The sequence below is a fragment of the Phoca vitulina genome, unplaced genomic scaffold, assembly GCF_004348235.1.
Source record: "Phoca vitulina isolate PV1807 unplaced genomic scaffold, GSC_HSeal_1.0 scaffold41, whole genome shotgun sequence".
NCBI classification, from domain to species: Eukaryota; Metazoa; Chordata; class Mammalia; order Carnivora; family Phocidae; genus Phoca; species Phoca vitulina.
Window position 1 is genome coordinate 3,049,132 of NW_022589744.1, and position 26,015 is coordinate 3,075,146.

At 39.7% G+C, this 26,015-nt stretch overlaps 1 protein-coding gene across 4 annotated transcripts in view; it reads right to left on the minus strand.

Moving 5' to 3' along the window:
* SMURF2 (SMAD specific E3 ubiquitin protein ligase 2) overlaps positions 1 to 26,015 on the minus strand; it is a 134,798-nt gene that overhangs the window by 6,902 nt on the left and 101,881 nt on the right. Inside the window, exons 11-19 of one of the 4 annotated variants that reach the window (XM_032429859.1) lie at positions 21,735 to 21,930; positions 20,213 to 20,316; positions 17,670 to 17,784; positions 15,551 to 15,729; positions 14,672 to 14,809; positions 11,399 to 11,519; positions 8,240 to 8,441; positions 6,999 to 7,074; positions 6,079 to 6,678 (exon numbers count right to left, since the gene is read on the minus strand). In XM_032429859.1, coding sequence (XP_032285750.1) covers positions 6,579 to 6,678; positions 6,999 to 7,074; positions 8,240 to 8,441; positions 11,399 to 11,519; positions 14,672 to 14,809; positions 15,551 to 15,729; positions 17,670 to 17,784; positions 20,213 to 20,316; positions 21,735 to 21,930 — 1,231 coding nt within the window. In that variant the 3' untranslated portion in view covers positions 6,079 to 6,578. Of the gene's footprint in view, positions 1 to 1,057; positions 1,488 to 6,078; positions 6,679 to 6,998; positions 7,075 to 8,239; positions 8,442 to 11,398; positions 11,520 to 14,671; positions 14,810 to 15,550; positions 15,730 to 17,669; positions 17,785 to 20,212; positions 20,317 to 21,734; positions 21,931 to 26,015 lie in introns of those variants that run through there. The other 3 variants (XR_004302439.1, XM_032429861.1, XM_032429860.1) reach the window with 3 other exon arrangements.

Sequence of the window (26,015 nt, forward strand, 5' to 3'; positions counted from 1 at the left end):
ACATTAAGAATTCATATACCTTGGGACACCTGGGTGGCTCAGTTGGTTAAGCGTCCGACTCTTGATTTTAGCTCAGGTCATAACTCAGGGTTGTGAGATCGAGCTCCGTGTCAGGCTCTGTGCTGGGCGTGGAGCCTGCTTAAGATTCTCTCCCTCCCTCCCTCCGCCCCTCTCCCCACCTCAAAAAAAAAAAAAAAAAAAAAAATTCCTACAACTCAATAGCAAAAAGAAACCTATCCAATTAAAAAATGGGCAGAGGAACTGAATAGACATTTTTCCAAAGATGACACACAAAGGGCCAACAGGTACATGAAAAGGTGCTCAACATCACTAATCATCAGGGAAATGTGAATCAAAACCACCTCACACCTGTTAGAATGGCTATTATCAAAAAGAAGTGTTGGGAGGATGTGGATAAAAGGGAACCCCTTGTGCATTGTTTGTGGGAATGTAAGTTGGGGCAATCACAATGGAAAACAATATGGAGGTTCCTCAAAAAATTAAATGTAGATGGTGGACCTGGGTGGCTCAGTGAAGTGTCTGACTTGGTTTCAGCTCAGGTATGATCTCAGGGTCCTGGAATTGAGACCCACGTGGGGCTCTGTGCTCAGTGGGGAGTCTGCTTGAGGATTTCTCTCTCTTCCTCTGTCCCTCCCCTGCTCGCTCGCTAAAATAAGTCTTTAAAAAAAAATCTTTAAAAAAATTTTTTTTAAAGAATTACTATTATGTCTCAGCAATTCCACTGAGTATTTATCTGAAGAAAATGAAAACACTAACTGGAAAAGATATATGCACCCCCATGTTCATTGCAGCATTATTTACAATAGCCAAGATATGGAAACTTAAGTGTCCATAAGAAAACATGGTGTTTATATACAATGCTGTATTATTCAGCCATTAAAAAAAAAAAGGAAGTAAAAACAAACAAAAAAACCCCATAAGGGTGTTGTGCTAAGTGAAGTATGTCAGAGAAAGACAAATACCATTACCTCACATGTGGAATCTAAAAACAAAATGGAGCTCATAGATACAGAAAAAAGATTTACAGTTGCCAGAGGTGAGGGGCTGGGGGAATGGGTGAAAGGGGTCAAAAGGTACAAACTTCCAGTTATAAAGTAAGTCCCAGGGATGTAAGGTACAGCTTGGTGTCTACAGTTCATACTGTATTGCATATTTGATAGAGTTGCTAATACAGTAGATCTTAAAAGTTCTCATCACAAGGAAAAGAGTTGTAGCATATATATATGGTGATGTATGTTACACTAGACCTTATTGTGGTGATCAATCTGCAACATCTACACATACCAAATCATTAAGTTGTACAACTGAAACAATATGTCAGTTATACCTCAATTTTTAAAAAGAACTTTTCCCTTCTGGTCTCGATGGTTCTCCACCTTCTTGCCATGCCATCACGTCCGGGAGGAGTGAGTGGTCTGAAAGGTTGAATCTGATGTGTGTCTCCATCTTCAGGCCCAGTTCCTGTGCTAAAAGTCAGAACACTGTGAACATCTGGGTGGGCGGGAGAAGGATCTTAGGAGGGTCCCTCACCCACCCCATGGACTGCTACAGCTGCCTCTCCACTTTCTCCACTTACAAAACACTTCAAGGGAGACAGAAGTGGGGTTTACAGCTCACAGACTGTTAACCTAGATAAATCATAGCCCAAATATCCACGAAAGTATGCTGATCAGCAAGAGTTGAGCATATCACCTTGGCAATGTAGCCAACTGTATAATGAACACAAACACAAGGAAGAAGCTATATCCCTGGCAACTAGTACAGAGCCTGACACACAGTAGGAGCACAGGTTATTTGTTGAATGAACAAGTCATAGGACAAAGACCTGATAAAATGTAACTTTCAAATCTGGCTCGTCAGGGCACTGGCTCAGTCTGTAGAACACGTGACTTGATTTCCAGGTTGTGAGTTTGAGCCCCACGTTGGGTACAGAGATTACTTTAAAAAATAAATAAAAATACTAAAAAAAAAAAAAAAGATTTAACCCTTGGGGTGCCTGGCAGGCTCAGAAGAGCATGTGACTCTCGATCTTGGAATTTTAAGTTCGAGCTCCATGTTGGGTGTACAGATTACTTAAAAATAAAAAATCTTGGGGTGCCTGGGTGGCAGTCAGTTAAGCACCCAACTCTTGGTTTTGGCTTAGGTTGTGATCTCAGGACCATGAGATCAAGCCCCACACTGGGATCCACACTCTGTATGGAGTCTGCTCGGGATTCTTTATACCTCTCCCTCTGCCCCTCCCCTCCATGCTCGCTCTAATAAATCTTTAAAAAAATTTTTAAAATCTTTAAAAAATTAAAACCTGGCTTGTCTGGTTTGCTAAGAGTGTTAATGTAGGAATGTAACCCTTTTTCCCGTATAATTACCTCTATCCTGTTACAAGGCTCTTGTTCTGTTGTATGTATCCTAACTGTAAGCATCTGGGATATACAAGACAAATAAATGCAGTGGGTACCAAGGTTAACCCTCATTATAACGAAGAGACAAACCTTCCAGGTCGCCACACAGCAGAAAAACATACCGAATCAAACTTTTGGGTAATTCATAGAGTATAAAAAAACTAAAATCCTTACTATACTAACACTACAAATTTTAGATAATAACCAGTGAACATGGCAATGCTTTAAACAAGCAAAAAAATTTTCAAAAGGATATAAGGAACGGCCAGCACGGCCCTTCTCTGGGCTTTACCATCCCCCTCCCACCTCCGTGCGCTTCCCCGACAGTCCTTTCTGTGCGGCCTCTGCCCCAGGGGACTCACACAGGCTGTGCTCTGGATGAAGAAACCTCGGAGCCACTCCTTTCTCCACCCGTATATTCAGCTGGACTTTCATCCACTATCCGCTATCATTCACCATTGTGAATCATGGCCCTTCAAGTCTGGGTTTCTTGGAAAAATGTAATTGGTTTCTCCTTTTGGGGATTTTACGGCTCGACACCAAGGTAGCAGAGGCGGCCCCTACCACTGCTCGGGCCACCAGAGCCCCGACCGCCACCGTTCCGGGCCTGGTACACGGACGCGGGGAGCCCGGAGCAGCCTCCGAAATCCATCCCCACACAGCCTCCCCCTCCCGAGCAGCCGCCGGCAGCCAGTCAAGCCAATCAATGTGCTCGGCCCGGGGATGGGGGGGGGGGCCTCCCTGAGGCAACAACTGAGGCAGGCACGTGAATCTTCGTAAACTTCTCACTTGGTGGCTCACCGGCTGTCACTCTCCACCAAGCCAATCACAGAGTTTTATCAAAACAATTCATTATAAACTCAATATTCTTTAAAAACTGTGATGCTGTGACGGTGCAAACAGCATTCATTTTATTGCTCAGCTGGGCACGGGCACATACACGGTTAACTTTTAAAAACCATTTATACAGATGTTATTGATAAAGCTCATGTAACAACTGAGTGAAAATACAAAGAATATCAAAGCTAAAACACTCTGTAATAAATACAAATACAATGAAAATGATAAAACTTTGCTTTTAAAGTCAGTCTGAGGGAAAGAAGAATATTACATCAAGTGAACTAATTACATCTAGAAAGAAAACAGCTCAGCATCTGGTACAATCGTCCCCCGCACCGAAGACCGGCCGGCCCCACACGGCGCCCACGGACCGCGCGCTGCCGCTTCAACACAGAAGCGCGGGGAGCCGCTCTAGCAAACTGCAGACGACGAGAATCGTCTCTAACTCCCAACAATGCAACCAGTTCAACGCCCTGGAAGTTCAAAGCGGACTTAGTGTTGTAAAATAAAGCGAATTACATTGTACTTAAAAGGAAGGAATTTTGTGCTCTGAACCGTAAATGCTAACAATTGAAAAAAAAAAAGTAAAAATAAAACCCAGTCAGGGCAACAAACTATGTGCCAAACAAAATGTACACTATACACAGCACTGTTTAAAAACTCTTTACACCAACACAGCAGACCCTCTGAAACAGAACTCACCTCTGTACTGCGTATGAGCTCTACAAATAATCCCTGTGCGTAATTAAGCATTCATGGTGGAGAGGCGGCGTATGGAAACGTGACATCACGTATCTGAAATAACACAACTGGAGGGAGGGATTAGAAAAAACCCAGCTAAGAGGGACATGTGGAAATAAATATTCACATTACACATGAGGTGCAAGTCCCAGATTCCATGACACGGTGGGGGGTTTGTTTGCTTAGCACCTGTTTGGAAGTCATCAGGGAACATAATTTTGAAAATGAAATCTAATCATGTCTTTCTAAATCATGTTGGTGATACCACAGACTGTTAGGGTAGATTTCTTTTAAAGCTCTATTAAGTCATTATTATAAAGTTAAAAAGGCACTCAAAAGCAATGGTATTAGCCTGCTTTATTGTACATTATGATAGTCGCATTCATTACTGCATCCGTCAGTTAGGACATCTCTAAAGTGTTCATCATGTACTTACTTTTTGGAAGGTTCTAAGAGTAGGCACGATTACACTGCACTAGTGCTTTAATATAATATAAAAGAGACGGACCTGCAACCAATATGGTACTAGCGTGAAAGCGGAAAGCTGATAATCAAATAGTTCAGAAACCTTTTCTGTACGTTTCAAGATGTTCTTAGGTACTACTAAGAATGCAGCAGGAAAACACAAAGTGTCTGGGAAGGAGAAGGTCAGCAGAAGCACATTTACCACTGCACGGTATGACTATGACTAGCTTGCATGTAGCAGTCCAATTTGGCTGAATGAAATAAATTCAAATACTTAGAAACTACACAAGTAGTTCTCAACTTTTTTAAACAGCAAAATTTCCACTTCTTTTATATCCCCTCCCCCAACCTCCCACCCCATGGAAGCTTACTTGGAATTCCAAAACACACAAGAGAGAAATTGGGAGCTGCTCTGGTAAACGGGGTGGAGGTGGGGGGTAGTTAGAGGCTCCTGCTCAAATACCAGCTAGGCCTTTCCTCTCCCTTTCTGTCCCTCCTCTTAGACCATTACTTCTGAGGCACCTCTGAGGAACCCCTTGGCTCATGAACACAGACTGAAAACCAATCCATCAAACGGAAGAACACAAAGGACCTATTCACTTGATAATTAAGCTGCAAAATTTCAACAGAGCTATCATCAAAATTTGCCCCTCTTGGTTCACATCGGTGTAAGAAAAAAAAAAAAAAATATATATATATATATAGTGCAGATTTCTGACAGCTGAATTTAAAAATCCATCCATGATTTCAGAGTTTTTCAATCCCTAACTCCAGAATTTTGGTTGCCTTCTGGATTATGCAACATGCCACACACCTTGAAAGCTAAATCTGGATATTTCAAAATCAGATGCTGATCAACACCAAGGGAACTGGGATTCCCTTACCTCCAAAATGAATTCTTCAGTTATAAAGTAATTTATACCAGAGATTTAGAATCACTATTTCTTCAGTAATCCTACCCCCTGTCCTACCCCACTCCCCACCCCACCTTCATTTTATTAGGTAAAAACAGGATTTTCTAAGCTGCCTGAATAAAATTTTTCCTTTGTTATAATTTTAGCTCATGAGCAGCTAAACAAAGATTCTGGGTAGTTTACTTGATAGAAAGTTAAACCGTAATTAAAATATAAATTAGGTGCACTTGTCATAGGAGACTTTGGTTTACAGAAATAGTATCATATATATTAAAGATAAGCTGACCCAGCAAAAGAATGAAAATCCCATCCCATCCACACGATCTGAGGAGCTATAAAAATGCAGTATATTTCCATTTAAGATGAGAAGTAAATCCAAAATACCTGATCATATTGATTCAAGATAAAAAATTAGGATTTTTTTTAAAAAGTCTCTTAAAAACAAGGAGCCCCTGAATGCATCTGACTATATCAATAAGCTACTAAGTTTAGACTAAATGGTTGCATTAGGAATCTGACAACCAAAATCATGTGGCTGTATTCCAGGAAGTTCGTACTTGAAAAATATACAAAAGACTCACTTAGTCTAGGTTGAAACATATAATGCTTTTAAAATACAATGTTTTGCTAGAGAAAAATGTGATTAAATGTGTAAATGGCTTAATTTTTTTAAAGATAATGATTCCTTTAGCCAATTGTTTACAAAGGTAGAATAATTCAAAATAATTTTATTTCTTTTTTTTTTTTTTTTACAAAGAGCAAGTACAGGAGCTGTTCAAAATCATGTATTCAATCAAAATGAAATGTGATGTGTACCGACTGCTGAAGGTGTCTTGATGTTTGAGAGACTTGAAATCTGTGGAGCGATCTGAATAGATTACCTTTTATAAAAATAGTAGTAGTCTTTAAGTGTAGAATACTGCCTAACTCTGGAAATGTAGGAAAAGTCAGCATTCTTTAGGTTCAAGATATTAATTTTAAATAGCAGCTGAGTATGGCCTCATGGCAAAGCATAAAGACCTCTTTTTTTTTCCTTGAAAAGGAATTTCAAAATTGTCCTTTCCCCTCACAGTGTCCTAAAAAAATTTTTAAGGGGGGGGTGGGCATTTTCCTGTATTTCCGCATTCCGCGAAACTTTGCTGAAAGGAGGCTGGCGGTCGGGGTATAAATAGAGTCCTGGGGAAATCCTTGAAGTCTGTCATTCCACAGCAAACCCACATGTTTCTTCAATGGCTGTTAGCAGCTTTTCATATAACTTTTCATAGCTTTCATAGGGCGGAATGTCTATTCGATTGAAGCTGTAAATAAGCAAATCAGATGGACAGAGTTCACTGAGAATAAGCAAACTGGCCTAGCCTAGCAAGTGTAATATTATACTAATTCAGGCACATAACTTTTCATGACACATATAAAATTAGAAGTTGTATTTCTCTAAAGCAGAGACGTGCCACTTTCAGGCTTTCCTACCAATTTCTGAATAATCTTAAATCACTTAAAAGTGGCTTATTCCTTTTAGAGGTCCTTTTAGTAATAAGAACAGCAAATGCAACATCAAATTGGTTTAAAACTAACACCTATGGACATGGACTGAGGGGGGAAAGCCCCAAAAAGAACTCACCAAGTGTGGGCTTTGGGCAGGTTGTTGGTGCAAGCATCAATCTGGTGAATGGTGAAGAGTCGTGGGCCTGCAGCACCTGCCGAAGAAGTCAGTGTGCGTCATGTCACTGTATCAGTCTCCGAAATCTTAGAAAAAAACTGGTACATAAACCACGGGGCCTAAAGATGGGGATACTGGTGACTCCACTACCAGCTGCCAAGGGCAGGAGGAAAAGAATCTGGATTTTGAAAACTGGAATTGACCTTGGGTAACACTGGATTCCTTAATATGCTAGCGTTTCAATTTGAGAAAAAGTCCAGGATTAGAAATCCTTTGCCAACTTCTATCTTCTATAAAAAAAATTGATGTGCCAGAAGTATGAGAAGAAAAGTAAATGGACAAATCCAAGGTCAAATATATATACACACATTCAAAAAGATAACCACCTAAATGCAAATTTAGGTTTCAGGCCTCAAACTTGGCCGACAGCAAAAGATTAGCAGTCCACGGCATAAATCTCAGTTAACATAAGACCCTCCATAAAAGTGTACGTAGAAATATAGGTTCACTTTACACATCCGGGTAGTCTGCTAGTGAGTTCTCCAAACAGGGAATGTAAGCACAGCTCAAAGGCCGCGCTCCCCGGGACGCCTGCCACGGGCGCTGCGGGCAAGGCGCCGGATCCTGTGCCAGTCTTGCTGTGCGCTCCTCAGCCATGGCTTCAGAGGGAAGGAAGCAGCTGCCACCCCGGGAAGCCCCACAGTCCTTGGCGATATTACCAACTCATCCCCAAAGTCAACAGCTATGCCGCAGAACAAACAAATGGTCTGACACCATGCAGTAAGGAAAGCGCTCGGGCCACACAAATGGCTTCCACAAACGCACGCTGCCTCTCTCTATTGAAAGAATAAAAAAGTCGAGGGAGGAGGCGTCCCAAGTGGTTGCAGGTTTTGCCAGGCTGAGGTGTGAAGGTGGCAGCAGACAGGCTTTCCTTGTGGGAATGTGCACCACAGGCTAAAAGCGAGGTGACCAGAAAAGGCAGAGCACCGTGACCAACAGCCTGGAGCGTGCGGCCCTCACTACAAGCACAGGGGACCCAGCGGACAGGGCTCTTGGGAGGGAACGAAGGAAAGGAAGGAGATGGAGGTATCACGACGAGAGACTTACAGATACGAAACAGAATGAGGCCCACGGTTTGTAAACTATATTAACCAAATGTTGATGCCCTGCCCCCCAGTCCTCTGAGGCCGGCTGGGTTCTACCTTGTAAAGCTTTGAAGCCCTGCAGAGGCACTCTAGATGATCCTGTCACAAACTGAAGTAACCGCGCTCTTCGCTCTTCATCAAAAAACTCCACAGCCTTCCAGAACCACTTGACGACATTGCTATCTGGTGTGCAGTGTTTTAACCGGGTGTTTACCTTCCAGTCATTAACATCTATCTTTCCAAGTCCACAGATAATGAGCTGTTAAAATATTGCACAAATAATGAGCCAATGGAAATCCAAGTTAGGCCCCAAATCCCTCAAACAGAACTTTAGATTTGTAGTGTTGGCTCTCATATGATGGTTCTTAATCAAAGGTACACATCAGAATCATCTAGAAAGCTTTTTCTTTTTTTTTTTTTTTTTTTAAGATTTTATTTATTTATTTGAGAGAGAGAGAATGAGAGACAGAGAGCATGAGAGGGAGGAGGGTCAGAGGGAGAAGCAGACTCCCTGCCGAGCAGGGAGCCCGATACGGGACTCGATCCCGGGACTCCAGGATCATGACCTGAGCCGAAGGCAGTCGCTTAACCAACTGAGCCACCCAGGCGCCCTAGAAAGCTTTTTCAAAACAGACATATCATCAGGTCCCATGTTCAGAGATTCTGCTTCTGTGAGTCTAGGGTGATATGAGGGATCTGTATTTCAAAGGCTCCATGGACTTACATACTGCAGGCTCCCTACCCAGGGTCTGAGAACCACCACTGTGGTGAACATGACAGGATGAAAGTCCCATATATTCACAGAATTCTAAATTTCTGTTTAATGGACAGAAAATTACTCAGAGTAAATACAGTTCAGATGTGCCTTCCTTAATACCTGCATCATATTGAGTTTCAACACTTACTAGCTTTGGGATGTGGGCAATTCGGTCCACTCCCTCGGCCAGCAGTTTCCCCTGCTGTAATACTGGAGTAACGCCTACCTCACTCCATCCTGTGCAAGAAATAGGTACTGAACAAGTGAGAACAATCTGTTTGATAATCTTTAAGTTATAGCAAAGTACGAAATACAGGACGGAGAGCTCTGCTGGACATCCTTCTCCACGGGCAGCACACGCGAGCCGCATCAAAACCCCTGTGACCACTGACCCGTCTCCTGAGCCTCCAAGACTAACTCGTCTCAGGCAAGTGTCGGTAACCGTGAATTATAACCGTGTGGAAAGCATGATGTAACTTGCAAATCCCACATTTTATAATTAGTTCTATTAATCCCATATAACACTAAAAGAAATTATGCCTTTTTTAATAAAAAGTTTAATTTCATTACCAATAGAAACTATGTAAAATAAACCCTAACCCTACTGAATAAAATCTCCACCAAAGCTTCGACAGGGTTCTGGAAAGAGTACTAAATCATAGCCACACTAAACAGGGAGGCGGTTATCCAAACAGGATTACAGAAGTATTACTAACACAAAAGATATCTCCTCTTTTCTTCAGAGGAGTGGTAATTATACGGCCAAATTCCTCACTTGTTTTATGAACAGATGAAAATGCACTGCATTTCAGCGTTATTGCCATTCCTGCTGTGTTTTCTGCCTCCTCCTGACCGCTTCCTCTGGCCATTTCACTACTGAATAGTTCAAGCACAAAAGGAATGGGGGATGGTACTGAGTCAAACCAAGCTGTTTGGATTCACTAACAGGTCTGTTAACAGATTTAGTTAGAAACGCACTGAAGGGGCATCTGGCTGGCTCAGCTGGAAGAGCGTGTGACTCTCGATCATGGGGTTGTGAGTTCAAGTCCCATGCTGGGTGTAGAGATTACTTAAATAATTTTTTTTTTAAAGATTTTATTTATTCATTTGAGAGAGAGAGTGAGCACAAGCAGGGGAGTGGAAGGGACAGAGGGAGAGGGAGAAGCAGACTCCCTGCTGAGCAGGGAGCCCGCTGCAGGACTCCATCCCAGGACCCCAAGATCATGACCTGAGCAGAAGGCAGACACTTAACCAGCTGAGCCACGCAGGTGCCCCAATAAATATTTTTTTAAAAAAGAAAGGACACTGACGTTAATGAATAAAATGTTTTACATTTATTTGTAGATTTCAAATATTTATGCTATTCCTAGCCACTAATTAAATTTGGGGCCTCCAGTAGAATAAATTAAATTTGGGGCCTCTATAAAACCTCATTGTTTTTCAAAGTAGCTCAGTGGAAATTCAGATGTATTTGTTTAAAGGTCTTAATTATAAAACCAGACTAAAGGTGCTTTAACGACCAGCTTTTAAAAGAAAACAACCACCAAAAAAACGGTTGTTTGTTACTGCTACTGTTAGTAATAAATATTTCCAAAGAGGGGAAATATATTTACAGTTTATCCTAAGTGTTTCATTTTATTTTTTTTTTAATTTTACTTATTTGACAGAGAGAGAGACAGCGAGAGAGGGAACACAGGCAGGGGGAGTGGGAGAGGGAGAAGCAGGCCTCCCGCGGAGCAGGAAGCCCGATGCGGGGCTCAATCCCAAGACCCTGGGATCATGACCTGAGCCGAAGGCAGACGCCTAACGACTGAGCCACCCAGGTGCCCCTATCCTAAGTGTTTTAATTATTTCTCTATGATCTTGTCCATTAAATGCTTTCTTGCAAAGCTTAGTGTAAATCCAACTGAACCTAGGCTTTTAATTCAAATAAATTTCAATATGGTGGAGACTAAGTAATGAAACTTAATTAAATCAATAACCACTTTGTTATACGCAAACAATGAATCATGGAACACTACATCAAAAACTAATGATGTAATGTATGCTGACTAACATAAACATAATAAAATAAAATAAATAAAAAATAAAAGGGGAAGGTCAAAATCATATTCTGTTGGGTAGCGGGGCAATAAAAATAATGAAGACTTTTAAAAAAAATAACCACTTAATTAGGGAATAGAAAACAACATGTACACATAAGACATGAAAACAAGAAAGGATAATATCCAAAAATAAGAGTGTTCACAATATAAAAGAGATGGCTTACTTGTAGAAATTCCAAAGCATGAAAGGCTTTTCCAAAGCAGGAAAGACTTTTCCTGCTTTGGAACAGGAATTCTCATAGCATTGCACCATAAAACTTCAAAAGCACCAGCAATATGACTTTCCTCTAAAACAGAAAATTCCCAACCTTCCCTCGTGACACTAAATGATGTCATGACATTAATAACACCGACCTCTAGCTCCTTCTCATCAAATGTCTTCAGCAGATGCTGTGGAATTACTTCATTAAATCCTTTCTGCAGAGCCAGGAATTGCGCCTCAATGCCTCGTAAAAATCTCCAGTTCACATAGAGCCTGTAAACATTGGGCAGGGGTTTCATATGATCAAATATATTCAGATTTGGTAACTATTATGAATCTCTACTTTAGCGACATTACACTTTATAAGCACTTAGCATTAAAAATTTAGTCTACAGTCTGGGATGCCTGGGTGGCTCAGTGGGTTAAGGGTCTGACTCTGGTTTCAGCTCAGGTCATGACCTCATGGTCATGAGATTAAGCCCCACCTCAGGCTCCGCACTCAGCACAGAGTTTGCTTGGGATTCTTTCCTCTTCCTGTCCCTCCTCCTCTGCCCATCTCCAACCACCCCTATGCTCTCTCTCTCAAATAAATAAATAAAATCCTAAAAAAAAAAAAAAAAATTAGGCCACAGTCTAAAGAATCTCAGATTCCTGAGGGTGCTGGACCCTGAGCTGTGAGGTGGTTCACTGTAAATTAAAAAGTGGTGACCTTCCACTAACAAAAGCAGCATGAATAAAGCAACTCTGCAAATCAGAGAAATTCCTAGTAAACTGGAAGGCAGCTAGAGATTAGATGGGTCTGAAGTTAAAATCTGGAGAAAACTTCTTTCTGAACTTCTAGCATGCATGCCACCAATCAGAAAAAAGAGCCCATTCAACCAAACTATTTTTCTGGTTTCACTTCAAAGTATAATCTGAACGTGTTGGGTGTTTCGTTTGTATTTTGGAGGTGGTATGTAGGGAAGGAGGAGGTAAAGAGTCTCTTCATATCCAGAATGAGAACAGTAAAAGCCAATGGTAAACACTTTTTGATTAAATACTCATTGTTCCCTGGAGGCTTTAAAAAGAACCTGGAAGATGTAATGTTACCAACAAAAAGTACACCAAACTACATCTAACGTGGAGCTTTATTTATATTTTTGACTTGGACTTATAACCAAATTGCCTTTTAAAAAAATCTATCTACCTGGGAAAACTTCTCCACTTCAAAAATCTCAGAACTATTCACCTTCCAAATATGTCAACACTTCCTCTTCCAAACGTGGGGAAACCAATCTCTACTCTAAGAAGTTACTTAACATTAGATCCTTTGCCAGACCTCATTTTTGTTTGCTTAAGAGGACAGCAAAACTGCACATCTTTACAAAAGTTTTTCTCTGTAACTTTTTTTTTTAAAGATTTTATTTATGTATTTGAGAAAGGAGAGAGCCAGAGAGAGAGGGCAAGCACAAGCAGGGGGAGCAGCAGAGGGAGAGGGAGAAGCAGGCTCCCTGAGAAGGGAGCCTGACGTGGGGCTTGATCTCAGGACCCTGGGATCATGACCTGAGCTGAAGGCAGCTGATCAGGCACCCCTCTGTAACTTTTTTCTGTCAAAACTGTGTCTGGTAGGAGACATGACTGTGTGCTGAAAACATGACTGAGTCTAGGAACTGAGTAGTCCATGCTAGATAGTCCATTCTATTACCCCCCTTCTCCCTGTCTACTTTCAGGCCCAGCACCAGTACTCCCTCATCCTAGCCATACACTTTATTTGGTATATAGTCCTCCTGGACATCTTCCGAATAATTATAAAACAACAACATAGACTTTGTTCCCATATAATTCCTAACACTTGCCCTTTTTTTTTTTTTTTTGAAAGATTTTTATTTATTTGACACACACACACACACAAAGAGGCAGGCAGAGGGAGAGGGAGAAGCAGGCTCCCCGCTGAACAGAGTCCTATGGGGACTCGATTCCAGGACCGCGGGATCATGACCTGAGCTGAAGGCAGAGACACTTAACCAAGTGAGTCACCCAGGTGCCCCTAAAACCTACCTTTAAAAAAGAAAGGTTTACTAATTTTTTTTAGTAATCTCTACAGACCCAATGTGGGTCTTGAACTCATGATCCCAAGATTAAGAATCACATGTTCTTCCGACTGAGCCAGCCTGGTGCCCCTAAAACTTTTTTAACTCTGACAACTTATATAGTCTCTTTCTTTTAAACATCCATATAACATTCTGTTCAATGTATATATGTAAATCGTTCTCCTCTAAAAACATTTCATCAGTTTTCAGTTGTTTTTACAAGTAGTATTTAAGTGAACTTCCATATTTATATTTCTTTAACTACATGGGTTTCTATAGAATAGATTCCTAAAAACAGGGCTGCTGGTTGAAAGGCATATGCATTTTCATTTTGATAGCTGTTATCAAACTGCTTTCCAAAAAAGCTACTCCAGTGCTCACTCCCATGAACAGTCTGTGAGACTGATGGGCCTCACGTGTCAACCAGGACAATTAAGCCAGTTAAGACTTAGGGATATAATCTACACCAAAAAGTACAGCGTGCACATTTCTGTGTTCATGTGGTCAAGTTCAAACACCTACACTGGATTGCCACAGTTTTATGTTTAAAAGAACTTTAGTTACCATAGGCCAAATGATCTAACCCTACTTCTAAATTCCTCAATCATCAGGTGATTATAGAAAATCTGAAGAACGTTTTCTTGTATTTACCCCTTACACCCACGACGGGGAGGGTGCTGGTCACACAGCACGGCAGCGTCCCGTATGGCTAGCTGCAGCAGCTACGCTATGACCAGCCCCACACACCGTCTCCTGGTGTCCGTGTCTTTGTGCAGCCCCTCGTCCACACTGAGCCTGGGCTGGCTTGTGACTTGCTTTAACAGAAAGAACACTGCAGGGGTGATCTGGCCGGTCCCAGGCTTAGGCCTTAAAAAGGTCTGACAACTCCTGCTTGTGTGCTCTGGGAAACCAGCTGCCCCACAGGAAGTCCGGCTGTCTTGCTGGGAAGAGAGAGGCCATGGGGAGAATTCCGAGAGGCCTCAGATACCACATGGGGATAACCAGGGAGCCCAACCAACAATGAGAACTGGACCCCAGATGGTGACCCAGGGGCCATTCCAGCCAGCCCCCTGCCATTTGAGCCATCCCAGCTGAGTGAGATGCCATCCTGGTGTCTGTCCCAGCTGACACCACATGGAGGAGCGGTATGCTCTCCCTACTATTCTCTATCCAAATTACTGACCCACAGAATTGTGAGAAAAAAATAAAATGGTGGTGGTTTTTAAAGCCACTAAATTCTACAGAAGCCTATTTTGTAGCAGTAAATAACACGACTTAAATACTTCAGTGTTTTTCAGTACTGCCATTCTAGAGCATCAAAACAATTCTCAGGCTTGTGAACATAAAAGTATTTACCTGACATATTCTTTTTTATTTTCTTCAGTAACAGGGATACTCTTGCCATTTGGTTTAAGTTCATGCTGAATAATTTCACCATATGCATTATGTTCGACACAGAAAGTATGGTCCAAAACACCTGTAATATCATTCTCACTAGAAAGGAAAAAAGAGAAAGATATTTAACTGGAAAATCTAAAATACGGATCCTATAGATGTCTTAACTGGTAAGACAGATAAAACTAAGCTAGTTTTATGACATGACAAATACAAGATCAGATTCCTTTTGCTAGTCCTTGTGCTACCATACCTCAAGAAACATTTCACTTCCTGAGTAATGACAAAGCCCCCTGGCCAAAGCTGGGCTTTACATAGGGAAAACTTCAATTACGTTTGGCTTTTAAGTAAGAAGCTCTGTTTGAATCTGGGTACCCCCATGCAACCAAACGCCTGAGTGTCCCGTGAGAAAGCCACTTTTGTAAGTATGGCCAATGTATATTCATAAACAAATGACCTCTGACAAAACAGAACTGAATCTTACAGATACCCTTTCCAAAGTATGGTTTCTACAATCACTACTTCAACAGGAATTCGCTATTCTCACACATGCAGGATTGGAACAGCACTTGTATCATGCTGAGGAAATCATTGCATGTGCTACTTTTTAAAACAGAATATACTAGTTTTTTTCCTTTTTAAAGTAGTAGCACTAACTTTTAGGAATCTGAAATACACAGGAAAGCAGCAGAAAGAGTGAAGTCCTAACACTCAAATAATCTCTTTCAATATTCTCTGTGCATCATTTTTTTTAAAAAAGTACATCCATTTTGAAACATGTATATTTTTTTAAGGCTCAGATTCTAACTATAATGAGCAGATACAAGACTCCATACATACAGTATCCACACCAAACTGTTATGAAGATCTGGATCAACTAACTCCATGTCATCCAAAGTAATTGACTTCCCAAGCAACTGTTTATAAAAAGGCAATGTGAAACCACCATCAATATAATGTCCATGAAACACAGCCATTCCCATTATTCGTCCAACAAAGTGGAAATATGATAAATGTTCCTGAAATCAAGAAAAGTTTATATAAATACTCAAGTTAGACACATGCAGGGAATTTTTAATAAAAATTAAGCAGCATTCATCTTTTTTATAAGTATCAATTTATACTCTACAATTTAAGTGGAAAAGGCTGTCATATCAAAGGTCAATTATCAATAGGGAGAGTTTCTATAGGGCATGTTCAAAATTCTCTCCATTGCTAAAATATTACACCAGGGACAAGCTTCCCCCAGAGAGTATAGTCACTTTGTAAAAATTATCTTTAGAAATTAAGTCCAAATTACATTCCCCACTGTAGCTTCATGAAACCACTCAGATTACTCTTCCTCTCCTTTTGTTACCTGCTGAGCCCTTTACAATCCTGACTCTGTTGTGGAAAAAAAGCGTTCAATATTAAACCTCCCTATTTCCTTGACCTAACCAGAATCTGAACTTCAGAACACCATAGATTTATGAGCACAGATTTCATGTCTAACTTGGACCAGAGCCCTAATTCTGCCAGTTACTAGCCATGCATATTTGGGTAAATTACTTCACTCCTATAGGACTCATTTTCCACATCTGGAAAAATGAGGGTAATAACAGTATCTCAAATAGGTCTGCAAGGAGTAAAATGAGATGATGATGCTCATGGCACTGGATGGGCATATGGTAAACATTCAACAAACACAAGCTATTATTAATACAGTGACAGTAATGGGCTCCCCAAGCAGAGCCTTCACCTAAAAATCTTCCCTTTATAAAATTTCTCTGCAATGAACCTAACATTTCTACCATGTTTGGATATATCTGGTCTTTCATGGTAAACCGTTAGTTATTGGCATTTTAAATTTTTTTTTACTTCTCTAGTTAATAAGTAATCTTTAAGTTCATCTTTAACCCTCCCTTTTATCGTGAAAATAGGTGTTTGTTGTTTTTTTTTTTTTTTAAGAAAATATTTAGAAAATAGACAAGCAAAAATAAAAAATCACCCTTAATCTAATACCTGGAGATAACCCCCGTCAGTATTATACTGATTTACACATATATGTATTTACCAAAATTGTATCATCTTATTTTGTAACTTTCTTTTCACTTAATATATCATGAACACTTTGTCATTAACTACTGTCCCACAGTGTCATTTTCGTGGCTATACAGTATGCCCTTGTATGGAAAGCTAATAGACATAACATAAAAACAACAGATTAATTAACAGCTACTAACTTCTGTTGAGTGCTTAAATAATATATAATAGGGTTAACAATGTACATCACTATGCTGAATACCTACTGTGCAGGGTCCCACTTAATTGTCACAACCCTTCTGAGGTTCAAACTATGTTTATTATTATTAACAATGATAAAATTGAGGCTTGTCATAAAGCTAGTAAGTAACAGGACCAGGATATATGATCTCATGTTTTTCTAATTCCAGAACCTATGCTCTTAACCGTTAATGTAATTTTGCTTCATATAATTTATTCAATCCCTCTCCTATGGACAACGATGTTGTTTCCAATTAGGGCTACTTTAAATGATGCAGTGCACATCCCTGTGCACAAATTACTGCATATATCCATAATCATTTACTTGAGAAAATTTTCTAAAAGAGGACTTGCAGGCACCTGGGTGGCTCAGTTGGTTAAGCGACTGCCTTCGGCTCAGGTCATGATCCTGGAGTCCCGGGATCGAGTCCCACATCGGGCTCCCCGCTCAGCGGGGGGGTCTGCTTCTCCCTCTGACCCTCTTCCCTCTCTTGCTATCTGTCTCTCATTCTCTCTCTCAAATAAATAAATAAAATCTTAAAAAAAAAAAACAAAAAAAAAAATAAAAGAGGACTTGCTAGGTAGGTTGTGACTAGGACAAGGACAGTAATCCTATATCATAAACTACACTGACATTTCAAATGAAAAGCATTATAGGTCACAAGTTAATTCACATCATCATAACCACCAATCTTACCGGATTAACCGCAGAATCAGGATTGATCTGCAAGGTATAGATATCATCTCTTGAATACTGGAAGAGGCCATAGTAAGGATTCAACATTTCATGTGACAACAGATATAACCACTCCCTAGAAAGCAAGATAGGACACAGGAATTTTTTTGTTAATGAATATTTTCATTAAGATATGCTATTATTTTAGCAAGGAATTTTTTAAATAAAAGAAAATAAAGCAGCACTAACTAGTTCTATAAAATGACATTGGAAAAATCTACCATGCCCAAAAAAGCAAATGAACTCTTGTTTTGTTATACTGAAGTTACTTCTCACTCTATTTAGGGCAATTTTATGACATTTCAGTATCAGAGAGTATAAAGGTATTATCCAGAAGTGCCAACTACTCATTAGATGCTGCAGCCTAGTGGTCTGTTACCTACTTAATTACTAAATAAATTTCTAATCCAGGATAAATATAAAATGAAGGGAAGAATATGGCTTTGTTTCAAAACATCCATGTGGACTATACTATTCTGGTCCATTCCCACCATGGCCCATTTATACTGGTTTATACTGATAAATAATATAGCATTGATTTACTCTCACTTTTGGACAGGCTCTATTTTGTTGTTGATTTTGTTTAGTAAGGAAATTATCCCATTTCATCATCTTTTTTTGTGTATACCTTAAAATATACCATAAGAAAAGTATGAAGTGATCAGACACTGCAAGGCATTTGGTATAGGTAGGAACACAAGAGCAAGCCTGCATTTGGGGGGTAGGTTCCATAGTAATTGGTTTCAAGTGTACATCAGTGTTTTAAAAACCACATAATAAATAGGACTATCACCTGAAACTTATTAAATCCTTCATGTTTCTCAAAGTATGAAAGGTTAACTTGTTATTCATCTTGGTAAAACAAAATCACTAGTCTAGGACTTAAAGAGATGTACTTCTAGTCTCAATTCTTGTCATTCTTCCACTAGGAAAGGTATTTAAATATGTTCTGGTATTATGGATTAAACAGACTGAGGAGCGCCTGGGTGACTCAGTCGGTTAAGCGTCTGCCTTTGGCTCAAATCATGATCCCAGGGTCCTGGGATTGGTCCCTGGCATCGCATTGGGCTCTCTGCTCTGCGGGGAGTCTGCTTCTCCCTCTGCCCCTCCCCCTGCTCATGTCTGCACTCTCTCTCTCTCTCTCTAATAAATAAAACCTAAAACAAACAAACAGATTGAATAATGTTTTTAGGAAACGCAGTGAAACACTATTGACAAGTAGTTAAAGAAAAATGTTTCAAAGTTCTGTAAGTGATGGAGTCTAAATCAAATCACTACCATTTATGTAATACTGGAAAAACTCTAGAGATTAAAAAAGGAAGTGAGGGAGGTCTCCATATAAGCAAGCTAGTCAACACACTTAACAAGTTCACCTGACATGTCTTCCATGCTTTTTCATGCATTATTTTAAAGAAAACCCAAATATTTGTTTTGTTTTACCAAGTATTTAGAACACACATGGTAAGCAGATCCCAGCTACTCTGGGGTTCTACTATGCAATAAAGAGCAGAAAAAGCATTTCACTGCCACATCGCACTTAGTTTGCCCAAACCCTGACAATAGTGAGGTTAACAAATAAACAACAAAAAACTGACTACTTACTTGACTATACATATAGTTACAGCATTTAGATTCCATCAGCAGATAATTAACAAGTTTTCCCAAGAAGCATTCAAATCTAGTTATGAGCAAATTGTAAGAATTCCACAGAAACTATCAAGCCCTAAGTATGATGTACACATGATCAATTCTAAAATTCCAAACTAAAGAAACTATCCTTTTATCGGTAAAAAGGCCACAGAACAAAAATAAGCCTACAGGTGAAAACCAGAAATGGGACTTGGTGGAAACACAAATTTAATTTAGGCTAGATTTAGATTCGGGATAGCAGAATTATCATGATGGTCCTTAGGACGTTTCAGTACAGAAGCTATAATGTTTCTGCTACATCTACATAAAGTAAATTTTCACACCTGTAAAAAAAAAAATGTATGTTTGAATGTAGCATAAAAACATTACAGCTTCTGTACTGAAATATTTTAAAGACCACTTATATACATATGTACACACCTGCTTCCATACTTACACGCACACACAGACATCACTTTAACAAGGTTAAAAAGCATGGCAATGGGAGCAAAGGAAAACGTCATTAAAATCTCCAGACAGTTCCTAACAATGTAAAGCAGAGGGAATAACACATAATGAAGGAGAGAGATGGCAAGCATGCAGGGCCCATGTGGCCCACCACTGCCCATGCAGGGTTGCAGCTACTTTTAGAGGAAGTCTCGCCGGGCTGGATAATCCAGTAGGGAGTTCTCAATTACTCTGTGGCAGTACTGCTCCAACCTCATCACGAACATATCTATTAGGATATCCTCTGTATTGCAAAAATTAGGGAATGTTACACTAGAAAATAAGTATCAGTGAGAAAGTTCACCATGGGAAGTATCTTAAACCTGTAAATATAACCACATGTCATTTACTCATGAGCAAGTCTTTACCTGGCAACCCCTCCATAGTCAAGGCCTTCTTCTCCACGAAATTTTATCATTAATCGCTTCCACAGATCTTTTGGTCTCATTTTCATGACCTGCCGATATGATTCCTGAAAAAAATATTACATACTATTGTTACTAGGTGCTTTAAACTTGTTATTTAAACTCTCCCTTGCATTCTACCTATAAAACATACATTTATTGAAATAAGATGAAATTTGTTCAACAATCAAATCAATGGATAAACTCCAAGTGTTTGAAACTTCATGGAACTTATAAAAACAAGATGGCTATAGCTTAATACTACTGAAATTAATTCACTTGATAAATATTATATTAACAACCTAAGTACAAAACTCCATATTTAAGTTCTATGAACCACAGCAATGACTACACACTCACATTACAGAATTTGATAAAAGTACCAAATTTTTAAAAGTTGGCTGACCTAATTCTAGGTCACAGGCACCAAAAGAAAGTAAAGATGAGAAAAAGAAAGTTCAAAAGAACATAAGTAATCATTTATGTGATCTTCATTAAACCGCCATCTTCATATTATTTTAAAATACAAACGACTGACTTACAAACAAGGTCGGAATTGTCCCGAGAGAAAAAAGTTCATCCTTTAGGAAGAAGGTTATCAAATCCCCAAACATCTTTTACCCATGAATCCTCTAATGAGTGGGAAACCCCTGCTTTGGACCTCTGCCACTTACTATGGAAGAACTTTGAAGGTGATAGTAGGGCTATAAAGACCAAAGATAAAAGAATATACGAGAAAGGAAGATTTTCAATAAATTAAGGAAGTAGTCCAAAAAGAATTAAACAAAATGGGGCGCCTGGGTGGCTCAGTCGTTAAGCGTCTGCCTTCGGCTCAGGTCATGATCCCAGGGTCCTGGGATCGAACCCTCCATCAGGCTCCCTGCTCGGTGGGAAGCCTGCTTCTCCCTCTCCCACTCCCCCTGCTTGTGTTCCCTCTCTCACTGTATCTCTCTCTGTCAAATAAATAACATCTTAAAAAAATAATAAATAAAAATAAAAAGAATTAAACAAAATGATTTTTTGACTTAAAAGTCACTCATCTTTTGAAGAATTAGAAAGTAAAGGATGGATAATATTTGTGGTCTTTTAAAACTCATTAACAGGGCAGGGGCACCTGGCTGGTGATGGAGCATGCGACTCTTGATCTCAGGGTTTTGAGGTCAAGCCCCACTGTGGGTGTAAAGTTTACTTTAAATATATATATATATTAAAATTCATTAACAAACAAGTATTTGCAATGCAGAGAACCAAGCTGAACCAACTGGAATATTTCACACTCTTCCTTCACTCTTTTCACACTCATCCCATTTAAATGTTTACCTTCTAGATTAAATCTCTGCTATTACTGCCTTTATTCCCCACAATTAAAAAAGAACTTAATGAAAACTCTCCCACTCTAGAGAGAGAGGAATTCCAGAAAGTATTTTTAGAAAACAGTGAAACACTGAAATTTAATTTTTCTCTATTTTAAGACTTGTAAATTTACCTCAAAAATCTCTTCCCTGGAAACTTCAATGCGGCAATGACCAGCTTGAGGCTGTTGTTGGGAAAGTTCCTGCCGCAAAATTTTTAGTTTCTGAACCAGGTCTCGCTTGTACCGTGGGACTGTCAGACACTCTGCGTCCTCGGGGCATAACGATACCACTTGCTGTTGCTGTTGGTCTTTCAACTGGTTCTGCCGACTAAAAGTAAACAGAAATGCTATTATTTTAAATCAAAGAGACTGCAATTATACATTTAAAAAAGCATCATACTAGAAAGCAAATCTACCTGTATAACTTTCAGGCCTTGTGATATTCTTGGCTTGACATTTTTGATGATGATAAACTACCTCCAAAGTTTATTTCTCAGAACCCATACAAATTTATAGAATCAAACAACAGAGTTGTATCCATTCAGCTTTATACAGCTGCTGAGAATAAATTTCTCAAATACCGTTCTCCATTTTTTTCTGCATAGTTGACCACCACCCATTTTAAAATTCAGGCACATGTCCAACCCTGTGCCCGTTATCTAGAGTCTGTCTCTCTGGAAGAGACAGTTCGAGCCAGTAGTTTGGCAGGAGCCCCTTTTCCTATACGTGCTAAGTCTAGACCACAAGAATGTGGAAGGTCACATGCAAGTTACTGGCACAGAGAAATGAACACATTACAAACATGTCTAAATGCCTTATAAAATGACTACTTTTCTTTTTATTGTGGTAAAATATACAACACATAAAATTTACCATTTTAACCTTATTCTAATATATAGTCAGTGGCATTAAGCACATACACATTGTTGTGCTAAAGTGATTTCCAAATGTGCACATATATGGTTTACCACAAATACACGAAAATAATCTCCCAAGGACAGCAGAAATAGAATACTTTTAAAAGGGCACATTGCCTACAGATATTTTTATTCTCCCGGCAAAAATATTGTAAGTTACACCTAAGAATTTTTTTTAAAGAACCTGATGTTATAATGAACTACTTAATTCCAATAAACCATCAGGAAATAAAAAATTCAATAATTCACTATTGATGCCCATGCAGACACTCAATCATTTTGGAGTTTACTTTTACACACAACAGACAGGAGCACAATTTCCTAACCTAAAGGCAAAGGGCAGTGGTAGCTATGATAAAATAAACAAAAATAACCTTAAGGTCTCTAACAAATCGCCCCAAACTTATTTTACATACAGTGATTCTTATGTACCAGGCCAAATTTTATTCCTGAAACATGTAACTTCCCAGAGAAAATACAGCTTTGATGAAAATCATAAATCACTATTTACTATTCTCATAAACATTAAAGGTGTTTTTTATACACACATACAAACAAAATCGAAACAGAATATATATTAAAGATACTCCCTAAACAGCTAAATTAATCCTATGCAAAAAAAAAAAAAAAAAAAACCGAACTTGGGTATACCTCATACCACACACAAAAATTTAATTCAAAATCGATCAGAGACCTCAATGTAAAACTGAAAGCCATAAAACTTCTGAAACACAGAAGAAAATTTTCACAACCTGTGTTAGGCTAAGATTTCTTAGAGGTGACACCAAAAGCACAATCCACAAAAGAACAAATGGAAAAATTGAACTTCATCAAAATTTCAAAAGATACTGTTAAGAAAATGAAAAGACAAGTCATGGATTAGGAGAAAATCTTTCCCAAAGCGTATGTCTGATATTTTAGGACTCTAAAATATCTAAAGAATGCTAAAAACTCAAAACTTAAATAAATGAACTCAATTTTTTTAAAAAGGAGGCAAAATATTTCACCAAATAAGATACACAGATGGTAAATAAGCACATGAAAAGATGCACGTCATTAGTCAGAAGAGAAATGCAACTTAAAACTACAATGCGAGGTGGCGCCTGGGTGGCTCAGTCGTTAAGCGTCTGCCTTCGGCTCAGGTCATGATCCCGGAGTCCTGGGATCGAGCCCCGCATCGGGCTCCCTGCTCTGCGGGAAGCCTGCTTCTCCCTCTCCCACTCCCCCTGCTTGTGTTCTCTCTCTAGCTGTGTATCTCTCTCTGTCAAATAAATAAACAAAATCTTTAAAAAAATAAAAAATAAAAAAAAAAACTACAATGCGATACCACTACACACCTACTGGAGGGTCTAAATTTAGTAAGATTAACCACACCCAATGTTAGCAAGGGTGTGGAGCGACTACAACCCTCACACTCTGCTACGGGGAATGTCAAATGATAAAATCACTTTGAAAAACAACCTGCCAGTTTTTTTTAAAGTTAAAGATAAATCTATCATATGATGTAGCCATTCTACTCCTAGACGCTCATTTATCTAAGAGGAGTGAGAGCATATGTCCATTTAAAAGCTTATACATAAACATCCATAATAGTTTTATCTGTCATGACCAAAAACTGGGAATAATCCAAATGTCCATCAACAGGTAAACGGATAAATAAATTGTAGTATATCCATATAATGGAATACCAACAGCAAAGAAAATAAATAAACTATACACACAAGAGAGATGAATCTCAAATAATTACACTGGGTAAAAGAAAAAAGACCACATACTGCAGGAATGCATTTAATATACTCTAGAAAATGCCAACTAATATATAGTGACAGAAAGTAGATCCGTGGTTAGCTGAAGATGGAGTGTGTTTTGGACTGAATTGTGTCCAAAAAGATGTGTTGAAGTCCTAACCCTTGGTACCTGTGAATGTGACCTTATTTAGAAATAGAGTCTTTGCAGATGTACTAAGAGGAGGTCATACTGCATTAGGGTGGCCCTAAATGCAATAAACTGGTATCCTTATAAAAAGAGGGAAATTCGGATCCAGACATACAAAAAGGTGTAGAATAAGAAATAAACCTTGGCATTTGTCCCAGTTCCTGACACAGAATTCCTAAAATCCTTGCAGTTTCTGGAGTGACAGATATGATAGGAGTGTCCTTTGTTCTAATATTTGGTCTTTGCCTCCGGTTTGACAGGAGCTCCTAAATCCCTTAGAATTTCCTGGGTATAGGAGCATTTTTTAGTTTTAATGAGGTGACTATTGGTGGGGCCCTAGATATCTTCAGGATGGGACCTGGTTGCTAGAAAAACCAAAGCCTGATTAGAAGCCTGGAACTTCCAGCCCCATCCTCCCAACCTCTAAGGAGGGGAGAGAATTGGAGTTTGAGTTAATAATTGATCATGCCTATGTATGACATCTCCATAAAAACCTCCAAATGACGGTGTGCAGAGAGCTTCCAGGCTGGAGAATACACTGAGGTATTGGGAGGGTGAAGCACCTGGAGAGGGCCTGGGAGCTCTAAGTTCCCCCATCCCCACACCTTGCCCTGTGCACCTCTTCCATTTGGCTGTTCCTGAGTGGTATCCTTTATAATAAATGTAATGGCAAATAAAGTATTTCCTTGAGTTCTATGAACCATTCTAGCAAACTACTGAACCCAAAGAGGGAGTCATGGGAACTCCCCAATTTACAGCCAGTCAATAAGAAGTACAGATGACTTGGGGCGCCTGGGTGGCTCAGTCGTTAAGCGTCTGCCTTCGGCTCAGGTCATGATTCCAGGGTCCTGGGATCGAGCCCCGCATCGGGCTCCCTGCTCCGCGGGAAGCCTGCTTCTCCCTCTCCCACTCCCCGCTTGTGTTCCCTCTCTCGCTGTGGCTCTCTCTGTCAAATAAATAAATAAAATCTTTAAAAAAAAAAAAGTAGTACAGATGACTTGGTACTTGGGATTGGCTTCTGAAGTGGTGATGCTCTTGTGAGACTGAGCCCTTAACCTGTGGGATCTGATGCTGACTGCAGGTAGTGTCAGACCTGAATTCAATTGTTGCACACTCAGTTGGTATCCCGAGATCTGGAGAACTGGAAGGTTTGAGGGAAAAACCCACACATTTGGGGTAAGAAGATTTGTGTGTAGAAACAGATCACAGAAGGCCATGTGAAAATGAAGACCAAGACAGAGATGATGTGTCTATAAGCCAAGAAAGAGCCAGTTTTGCCGGCCACCATCAGAAGCTAGGAGAGAGGCAGGGAACATTCTCCATCAGAGCCTCCTGAGGGAACCAACTCTGCTGACAACTTGATTCTAAACGTCTAGCCTCCAGAACTGTGCAAGAACGAATTCCTGTTGTTTTACACCACCTGTGTGTGATACTTTATTATGGCAGCCCTAGGAAACGAATACAGGGGGTAGCCCTCCAGGAGGATGACTTAACAAAGAAGCACAAGGCAATTTGGGGGGATGATGGATATGTTCACTATTTACATTGTGGTGATGGTTTC